Source organism: Micropterus dolomieu, linkage group LG11, assembly GCF_021292245.1.
Source record: "Micropterus dolomieu isolate WLL.071019.BEF.003 ecotype Adirondacks linkage group LG11, ASM2129224v1, whole genome shotgun sequence".
NCBI classification, from domain to species: Eukaryota; Metazoa; Chordata; class Actinopteri; order Centrarchiformes; family Centrarchidae; genus Micropterus; species Micropterus dolomieu.
Window position 1 is genome coordinate 20,056,158 of NC_060160.1, and position 10,525 is coordinate 20,066,682.

General features: G+C 40.4%; 2 protein-coding genes across 2 annotated transcripts in view; both read right to left on the minus strand.

Moving 5' to 3' along the window:
* The window catches only part of LOC123978593 (collagen alpha-1(XII) chain-like), a 58,449-nt gene extending 51,633 nt beyond the window's left edge, over positions 1-6,816 (minus strand). The window contains exons 1-2 of the mRNA XM_046061913.1: positions 6,677-6,816; positions 5,180-5,284 (exon numbers count right to left, since the gene is read on the minus strand). Coding sequence (XP_045917869.1) covers positions 5,180-5,249 — 70 coding nt within the window. The 5' untranslated portion in view covers positions 5,250-5,284; positions 6,677-6,816. The remainder of the gene's footprint in view (positions 1-5,179; positions 5,285-6,676) is intronic.
* Positions 6,817-7,648: 832 nt separating this feature from the next.
* The window catches only part of LOC123979625 (cytochrome c oxidase subunit 7A2, mitochondrial-like), a 4,657-nt gene continuing 1,780 nt past the window's right edge, over positions 7,649-10,525 (minus strand). Inside the window, exons 2-4 of the mRNA XM_046063641.1 lie at positions 9,028-9,117; positions 8,149-8,233; positions 7,649-7,908 (exon numbers count right to left, since the gene is read on the minus strand). Coding sequence (XP_045919597.1) covers positions 7,850-7,908; positions 8,149-8,233; positions 9,028-9,117 — 234 coding nt within the window. The 3' untranslated portion in view covers positions 7,649-7,849. The remainder of the gene's footprint in view (positions 7,909-8,148; positions 8,234-9,027; positions 9,118-10,525) is intronic.

Genomic DNA, 10,525 nt, shown 5'->3' on the forward strand with positions numbered 1-10,525 from the left:
TAAGCCTCTCTCTTAAAAGGACATTTTTCTTTTCTCAAAATTCCCTGAACTAATGATGAAAATGATGGCAAACTAGGGGCTTAGTCAAACAATTTGGGTGGTTCTGAGAGTGAAAGAGTGCTTAACCATGAATAAGGGTTTAGGAGAATCTGGAAGTGTGGGTATAGTTTCCAGAATAATCAACTGGTGGGGGGAAAGTGAGCATGTCCTCATGTAAATCCACACAGATTGGTCTCATGACATGAGCAGAGGAGTTTGGCGTCAGATTAAGAACTGCAATCCTTGCCACATCTTTTAACAGTTTAAGGGACAGCATTTGCCCATAGGTGGCACAATGAATACATCATTGCTTGACAACCCCCTTCTGCTCCCCTCCACTCCATGACGCATTACAGAACCCATGTCTCCTAGCTTCAAGCCTTCCTTTCCTTTTTTATTAATGTGCCAACTGGTTTTAATTATAAAGAAACTATGTGTGCTCTCCTAGTCACTGTCAGATCCCTGCCTGCTTACCATGTGACAACCCCAACAGAAGGTAAAATGTACGCCTGATGAAATTATTCCATGGGGGAAAAAATATTATGATGACAGTCATGAAGGGAAAAAATTATATTAAAAAAAAAACTGGAAAGCCATGTGGAGGACAGGCCCTGTTCAGATTTTGGTTGACACTACAGTAAACATACTCACTGATTGCATCTGACTGTGGCCTCCTGACATGTCCGCTGGTGTTACTGGACTGGACTGAAACACAGGAAACACTTGGTGAGTTAGCACCGCACATTGCCACCCCCTTCCCTCACTGTGTGCTTTTTCACAGCGGAAAAAGGCAAGAAATTCAACACATCATAAAAGCTGGCTGACAGGATCAAAACCACATGCACACAAACACATATCTTTATGCTGCATTAGCTATAAACAGGGAGTAATTCAAGAGACAGTAAACAGATGTGATTTCTGCCTACTTTCCGTTGTCACATGTGGCTAGATGAAAATGCTACACGGAAAAAGTTATACTCTTATCAAGTTTTTTTTAAATGAACCCCTGTGCAATGTGTACTTACTGGTCAGTTGTCCAAAGATGGGAATGCTCTCCTCTGACCCATAATAGGAGTTTATGGACACTGAGTAGTCCAGATCAGGGGTTAAGTTAGTGATTGAGGTTGTAGTTGCATATGCATCGAGGGTAAAGTCTCTGACTGGTTCATCTAGGAGAAGGAAGTTAAAAGTAAATCAGTTGTGAGGTTGCATTGTTTGTATATGCTGCCGGGTTTAGATCACCAACATACTTTAAGTGTTGACTCCATACTGACCTGCATCTGATACAATTTGTATTCTGAAGCCCTCTATCCTTGACGAGGGTCTTGTCCATGACATGTCCACTGAGTTTTCATTTAGAATTTTAAATTTCAAGTCTGAGGGGGGTTCCACTGCAAATAAGACACAAAACACTGTTAAATCACAACAAACATAAACATATGTATGGATTTGGTTATATTTATGATCAAATCAAAGTAAGCCATTTTCAATCAAGCATTCACAATGATCCCAACGACAAACGCTTCATGATTGAAGTGGACTTGTTCATTGTTGGGGACAGACATATAGCACTGACGTTCCATTTGTGAGGGTGACAAGTAAGGAACACGTGACAACATTGAAGAAGTGTGAGAAGCCATTTTGGAGTAAAATGGCATTTGTTTGAGTTGCTCAACCAAGATGGCCAGCAACTCAAGCACTGGCATACACAACATGTGCACGACTCCGTGCAAACTCTACCAAAGTGCAAACATTGAGTGAACCATCCAACACATGCTGAGTGCAATCATTACAATGCATGCCCCAACCACCTACTAAACTGCTTTTATGATGGAGTTGATCTCACCATTACAAGAACACAATGACTTCATTCTCAAGTTACTGATTATACAATGGAATCAAGGTTGCCATGTAGTTGCTGAAGTAACTCTTGACAAAATTGAACACCATATGTTATATATACATTGTATATAAACATATTTCAAACAAGAAAAGTAGTTTGTGGTTTATTTGGTTAAAACTCTTTACACAAGTGAGTGGCACACATCCATTGCAAACCTTTAAAAAAGAATACACAATTTGTCGCCACAGACGTTTGTGTACTTTTTCATTGGCAGCATAATGCATAAGAAGACATGAGAAAACAAAATTACTCTAGACACTCAAAAGACTGTTCAGATGTACTATAAAAGAGAAAGTGTGTAAATTAAAATAAATACGGAAAAACATATACAGTGTGACAAGACCACGCGCCTATACACTTGACTTGATCACAGCGTCATGCATCATGTACATGAGAAAGTTGTTTGGCTGAACAACTTTGATTAACTGGATGGAAATTTCCATGTACAGTTGGGACCACACAGACAGAGATGACGAACATATTTTAAAATGATATTCTTTCTTACAGCTTCTAGGCTACCATTAGAGGAAAAGGGCCAATGTTAATTAGCAGATATGTGTTAACATTTACATGCATAAAAGTAATATCAAAGTATATTAAGAGTTTTATTTAACAGTGCCAAATTACCTTTTTGTTTACCAAGTTATTCAGTGTCATACAGTTAGTTTTAAATCTGTCTCCTTTCTTTTTTAATTTCTACATTCATTAAACTAAACGAAATTTGTGTTATGTTTCATGCGACTCGGCTCAAGAAGTTATCATATAGCAAATTAGTGTTTGATGACAGCAATTCTTCATAGTGACACAATGAACAGCTGAAAGACAGTAGGGAAGATATAATGAATTGTGAGAAAATTCATGAAGTTAGTATGACATAGTGATGGGCCAAGCCCTAATGTATCCGCAGTGGTAACAGTGGTAGAATACCATGGTGTAAGGTAAGTGAGTATGCATTAGACTGTAAGGCAACAGTAAGGAGCTTTGCCATGTGGGTGCATGCTAGCTGTTAAGTAAGAACAAGAGTGGCGTGGGAGGCAAGAATATCATTGTAAAATACACTTTGAGGAGGAAGCCATAGCTTGGGACACACTGAATGCACAGGCAGATGACAAACAAGAGCCCATCAAATAATTAAAAACTGGGATTGGAGGATCACCAACCTGGCATATCAACTCAAGGAGCCCCGATGGACTGCGTTCCCCCTGATTTCTCCGCGAGTACTCATCTCCAACACCAAATGGAGATGCGTATGGAAGTGTGTGTGTGTGTGTGTGTGTGTGTGTGTGTGTGTGTGCGTGCGTGTGTGCATGTGTGTATGTGTGTGTGTGTGTGTGTGTGAGTGTGTGTGTAGGAGTGGTAGCAAAGCGATGGATGGTGGATTGAAATTCAGATAAAAAGTTTCAGGAGGGTCTTCACTTTCACAAGTAATGCACCTGCCAATCTCCAGGTTTGCTCGTTTGAATTTGTTACAATTTCTTTGACAATATGTCCTCCTGTTTTGAAAATATACTTGAGGAACAATGGTGGGTTTGTCAAAATAACAATCTCTGGTATTTCTTTTGGACCTTGTGGTTGCTCTTGTTATTTGGATGACTGTCCCATCAGTTACTAATAAAGGACACCTCTGGCTCCCAGGGGCCAGAGTCTGGCTACTGTTCTGTTAGTAACCTCAGTCTCCAGCCAGCCAGCTATCCTGGCCTGAGCTACTGCCAGGAGGAGAGACCAAAAAGAGGAGGAAAGAACAACGACTCTCCCAAAGAGGCAGGACAGATGCCAAAGTAATTTCACAACATGTGCTGACATTAAACATTACTGCATATTAACTTTCCATATGTATTGCAACTCAGCATTTTTGCAAATGCCCACAAAGAAGCCCTAGAAAGGCTCTTTGTCTTTGTGCTGTCTGAGGATTAATTTGCTATTCTCGTATTTCATCTTTCCATTCCGTTGGTGGAGATATGTGAGAGTAGACATTAGACTCCTCTCACCCCGCCAGAGAGCTTTCAAAGGGAAAAAATCAGAGGGTTTCCATACCATATTTCCATATTTGCCATTATTTTGGACTGATATGTTTGAATATAAAATTACTTTGAGTCATTTGCTGTCAAAACTACTGACAGATTGTTAACAATCAATGACATGCTAGCTCTTGTGACATGTACAGGAAAAAGCATTTAATAGCTACTAAAACAGTAATATATAAGCACAAAACCAGAGTTGGGAAGAAAAAGTTATTCAGTATGGCACTTAAATACAGTTTCTACCAACACAATTACAATACTGCCTCTATAATGAAACACTGTGAAAATGACAACTCTTCTGAATGGATACTTTCACTTTTGTTCCTTATAGTAAATGCATTATACATTTTTTGCACAATTGTTTTACACATTTTTATTGTTGAATGTAAATGAAACCTTTTGATATATTTTAATTATTGTACCCTACTACTTCAGTGTTGTTGTGTAAGTAATTTAACAACTTAAAACACTGTACTGCTGCACTCCACTCTACATCCATCCTACAACCATTGCAGAGAAATTTACACAGGTTTAAAAGGTTCTACTACAACCTCTGCATAATCATAATAACTTAAATGTGATCTGGGATCTCTCATTTCACTGCCTACTTACCAGGAACATGGCAATCTTCCATATTTTGCTTTGGAAAAAGTGCAGAGACTTGCTATCATAAAACTGAAACAGCAACAGCTCTGCTAAAACATGGATGGGGAAACATTTACCCATGAAATTACCTTTGTTCTACTCGGTGCCCTGCTGTTAAATGTATTTAATTAGAAATTAAATAAACCTTAGTATGCTTTGCCAAATCTGAATGAGAAAATTGCTTTTGAAGTATTGGTTTAAACCATATAAATGACAGCCTAAATACAAGAAAATGAGATCTGGATTTGGATTTTACATCACAGCCTGTAATGAGTCCTGACAGATAAATACACTGCGAATGAGGGTAAAAAGCATAACAATCATCAAGAAATCAGTCAGTAATCCAAAAGTCACATAGTCAAATAGCATACACATGAAACAAGAATGACTTTATTCAGTATATTAATACAAAGAGTTCAGTGTCTATGTGATGACTCTGACATTAAAAGAATAATCCCTGTAACACAGACAACCAATGGAGATATACAGATGAAAGAAGAGAAGCAGGAGATAAAGAGAAGGAGTGGGGTAGTGTATGTTAAGTGGAAAGAGGCCAGGTGGTTTCGTTTACCTTGAGCATCTATGGAGGATAACAGCGCTGCAACAAAGGCAGCAGTGGCCAGAGACAGCCCTTTCTTCATGTTTGGCCCTTAGGGTCAGCAGCACATCAACCAGTCTGAGGACAAAGACAAATAATGTGTTGAAGCTGCAGATCCATGACAGGGCTCACGTTGTCAATGTGGTGTAAATATGAGTATGAGCTGAAGAATGGCTAGATTGCTAACTAAAATAATGTATAGCCTATATGCAACATGCGCAGTGGACCCAAATGCTCTCCTGAATTATGTTTGTATTTTCAATACGGACTCAATATTGATAGTTCTTATTATTTAATCTTTGCTTTCCCTTATGACAAAAACCGCAAGATCAATCTCCCTTACTCAACAATTGACACACCTTGCTGCCTCCAGTTGATGCCCATATCCTGAGGTGGGTACTTAAGGTTGACTGACATACTGTTGGTATTTAGTAATGAGGGACTGAAAAAACATTTTAACATCGACCTAATCCTCATTTGTGTAATTTGGAAAACCCATTACCCTCTAGCTGTCCTGATCATTTTGGTGGCTCGCTGTGCAGCTCACAATATTTTGTCTTACCTATGGTTCTCACTTACTTTAGCCCTAAAGGGTGACCTTATAAGGTCCATTGGTCTACCTTATAAGGTCACTCAGTCTGTGATATCATAAGTACTGGTATTGTTGATGCATTTGAATGTATTAACTATTATCTTAATTCTATTACTGCATCTTGATTGCAGTCCCTTTTGTAGGATTCACATACGTTTGTATCTCAAAATTGCCTTCCTAATTTCTCTAATTCGTTTAGACTAGATTTGTTTCTTTAGATTCAATAATGGACATTAATGGCTTTTACATGGACTCGCCTCACTCCGTAAATAGATTGCTGAGGAATATTAGTCCATCTTAAATTGTATAATCTCATGCGTTGTAGTTTCTCTTTTTTACTAAAAGATAAGTAGACCACACGCTAGGCACTAGGCTCAACTCAGCTTCCATAGCCTAATCTTTACCGCAGACTGTGCGCCCCTCCTGGTGCACAAGCACGAAAACTGCAGCTACAGGGAAAGCCGAAATTAGACCACTTGGCCCTTCGGATACATATGGGTCTCATCTAATTAAAATGAGCAAATTACCCATAAAGCCCAATAGCTATGCCTGCCTTGCTACTGGAACAATGCGTGGATATCTTACAGTGACTGCTTTACTCAAAGATTTCTAAGCAGTCTGTCGCTGCATTTCCATTCAATTCAGTTCAACAACGTGATTGAGCTCTAATCTTGAAAAATCTTATCTAAAAAAAAAACACTGCTGAAAAAGTTTTTAATATTTAGGTGTCTCAAAAGCGTTCATCTCTGGAAAAAAAAATGGCAGAACGTACCGCAAAAACGCTATTCTCTCACATTTAGTTAAATACAAATTAATTATTTCAATTTTTTAAACAGCAAAATAATTCATTTACAACAAATAAAAGTCAGTCCACTCACCTATTCAAAAAATGAACCGACCAAATTTTAGAGCAGCCTACTTGAAGCCTCCCCTTCTGGAAAGTAAGAGAAAAACTTCAGGAGCTGCGGCTGGCCCCCTCTCTCCTCTCTGTGGCTACTGGAAGCTCCGCCAGCAGATGTCCAAGAAGGAAAAGCCTCTTTCCAAGTGGGAAGAATCTTTCTACCATCGGCTACTTAATATGGGGGGCAGTTCCCAACTCTCAGTTTACCATCATATGGGCCTCTTACGAAACCTCCGCCTGTCAGTTGATGTATGTCCCCCACTAAGACCGGTCAACTGTTTGGAAATTACATTTTTCCCTGCATTCCTTTGGTCTGGTGATTTAATGAGTTTCCAGTGCCAATGTAACTTTACAGCAGGGGCTCAGTTGGCCAGACAACACTGAGAGGGGAAGTGTTTTATATGCGCAACAGGCAACCTTATGCAATTTATTTACTTACATGTCAACTGTAGTAGAAAGAAAAAGTAGAATTTTTTTCGCTTCCTAAAAAGAAATCTCTTGGCTCTTGAGATCATAAAGTGGCTATTACTCATAATGCGTCCTATATGCTTAAAGAAAAAAAAAACAACTCTAGGCCTACTCATATTATCACGTTTATTTCATAAGTTTATTTATAATTTGTGAATCAATGGAAAATTAACCTTGGACGGAAAATAACTATTTCAGAAACAGTCTCCTCTGCTACTCACTGCCAGGGAGCGCCCCTCTGACTGGTTGGTTTTTGGTGCCCTCTCCTGCTCAAACCAAGGACCTACACTATAAAAAAGTTTGGACTGGTGTGAAAAACCCAATCTTGCTGGATTTAAATATTTCACTTTCAGCTGGCCTGCAGTCTCCTGCTAAACTCAGATTCAGGGTGAAGAAAAATAAAGGGGTCTTGATATATTTCTTTAAACATATAAGCTCAATTTAGCTTGCAGCTAAATGTACCAAACAAATTGACACAATCTCAAGAGAAGTATACTTTTATTATTTGCAGCTCATGATTTGTACAATCAATAATTATTTCAAACATTAAAAATATATTTATATTACTGATAGGACAAACAATTTCCCAGATTACAAATCTGCACAACAGAGTAGATGAATTTAATACAGCATGTGCATGATTGTTTCATGAGTTGACAAAGTCCAATTTGCCAGTCCTGCTTCACTGTGCCTTCTTGGGCATTGCAGCACTAAACAGCTCATACACAACATATCCACTCCCTGTGAAGAGATCAGACATGAATTACAGATGTGACGGGGATACAACACCAGCTAATTATCCTGACTTCAAACAACCCTTGATGATGCATCATCAAATCACAGTCATTTTACTTTCAAAGTCAGCTTCAGTAATAACATTGGGGTCAAGTCACGGGTATGAAATGTGTTTTATTCAAAAGACAGACTGAGACATAAGGGAGTGAGCCTGACTCATTGAATCTCAGACAAATCCTGACATACCAAACACAGTGAGAGTCATTGTGGCTCTGTAGAGCAGAGCGTCCTTTGACCCGCCCTTCAGATGGATCGGTATACCGTTGTTCTCCTGTTCAAAGAGCAAAGAATGAAGGCATGTAAATACATAATAACACAGTACTACTTTGTATGTTTGCTTTCTATGGTATTACAATTTTTGTAGAGCTCATCTCTGGTTAACCGTAGCAATAAAGCAGTGCTTGCTCTGGGATTTAGAAGCGAGGGTAAGCCATTTGTCAACTATGGCTACAGTCATTTCTAGCGCTATGCAAGGATCAGCAAAGTCTGCCACATTGGAACGTTGATTTTGCAATGTCTTTTTCACTAGCAGCTTGCAAGCATAATTAGTATAACGCCAGCCCCAGCTACAATCAACGGTCATTTAAACATTGTAGGGGGAAGATCCTCCGATACTTATCTGTCAGGCTACAGAGAGGATAAAATTAGATTCTGTCTCCAGAACCTGGGAATAAAAGTAGAGACTTAAACATTATCAGTTTAAAAATATCTCATTCTTTGTCTCACTTTAACCACTAGCAAATGAAAACAAGGTCAAACGGGCACAAAGTTACTTTAAAAAGGTATGACAAGAGGGTCCTATACACCTTGGGATTTCACCTCAGACAATAACGCTTCTCAAATCAGACATACTGTTTAGGTTAAGGGATACATATTTAAACATTTCACTTCCCAATCTATGGTATAACTTTTGCTCAAGCATGTCACTCCAAGTGTCAAAAAGCAAGTTCTTTATAAGACTAGACTGCTCCTGTGGCTTCCAGAAGTAACACAGCCTCTGAAACACTGTTACAAAGATCTGATGGGATACCGATGGGATTATACGTTTACAGAGATTAACCCTACCTGAAACTGTTTTTGTTTGACCTTCACAGTGTTATCAACCCGTCTGGGTGCACTGCCAGTGATGGTCCGCCTGGAAAGCTGTCGAAGTCCCTGGTGGTACAAGTATTTAACTGAGGATGTTACAGTTTAAACAGTTATAATTCAAGCATGGGAGACAGTGGATCATGATGTAAACTAATTAGCACTGAGACAGCATGAGAAATTGAAATGACACAATACACACCAAGTGTCGTTAAGCAACACAACGTTAACAAAGCTTCTTTGACAGCTCAGCAAGCAGACTTCAACTTCACAGTGTGCTAAAAAAAAATACACTGCTCAAAAAAATAAAGGGAACACTAAAATTACATCCTAGATCTGAATGAATGAAATAATCTCATTAAATACTCCTTTCTTTACATAGTTGAAAGTGCTGACAACAAAATCACACAAAACTTATCAATGGAAATCAAATTTATCAACCCATGGAGGTCTGGATTTGGAGTCACACTCAAAATAGTGGAAAACCACACTACAGGCCGATCCAACTTTGATGTAATGTCCTTACATAAACAAGTCAAAATGAGGTTCAGTAGTGTGTGTGGCCTCCACATGCCTGTATGACCTCCCTACAACGCCTGGGCATGCTCCTGATGAGGTGGTGGATGGTCTCCTGAGGGATCTCCTCCAGACCTGGACTAAAGCATCCGCCAACTCCCGGACAGTCTGTGGTGCATGGAGTTGGTGGATGGAGTGAGACATGATGTCCCAGATGTGCTCCATTGGATTCAGGTCTGGGGAACGGGCGGGCCAGTCCATAGCATCAATGCCTTCCTCTTGCAGGAACTGCTGACACACTCCAGCCACATGAGGTCTAGCATTGTCTTGCATTAGGAGGAACCCAGGGCCAACCGCACCAGCATATGGTCTCACAAGGCGTCTGAGGATCTCATCTCGGTACCTAATGGCAGTCAGGCTACCTCTGGCGAGCACATGGAGGGTTGTGCGGCCCCCCAAAGAAATGCCACCCGACACCATTACTGACTGACCGCCAAACCGGTCATGCTGGAGGATGTTGCAGGCAGCAGAACGTTCTCCACGGCGTCTCCAGACAGTGGCGAATTTGCCAATCTTGGTGTTCTCTGGCAAATGCCAAACGTCCTGCACGGTGTTGGGCTGTAAGCACAACCCCCACCTGTGGACGTCGGGCCCTCATACCACCCTCATGGAGTCTGTTTCTGACCGTTTGAGCAGACACATGCACATTTGTGGCCTGCTGGAGATCATTTTGCAGGGCTCTGGCAGTGCTCCTCCTGCTCCTCCTTGCACAAAGGCGGAGGTAGTGGTCCTGCTGCTGGGTTGTTGCCCTCCTACGGCCTCCTCCACGTCTCCTGATGTACTGGCCTGTCTCCTGGTAGCGCCTCCATGCTCTGGACACTACGCTGACAGACACAGCAAACCTTCTTGCCACAGCTCGCATTGATGTGCCATCCTGGATGAGCTGCACTACCTGAGCCAC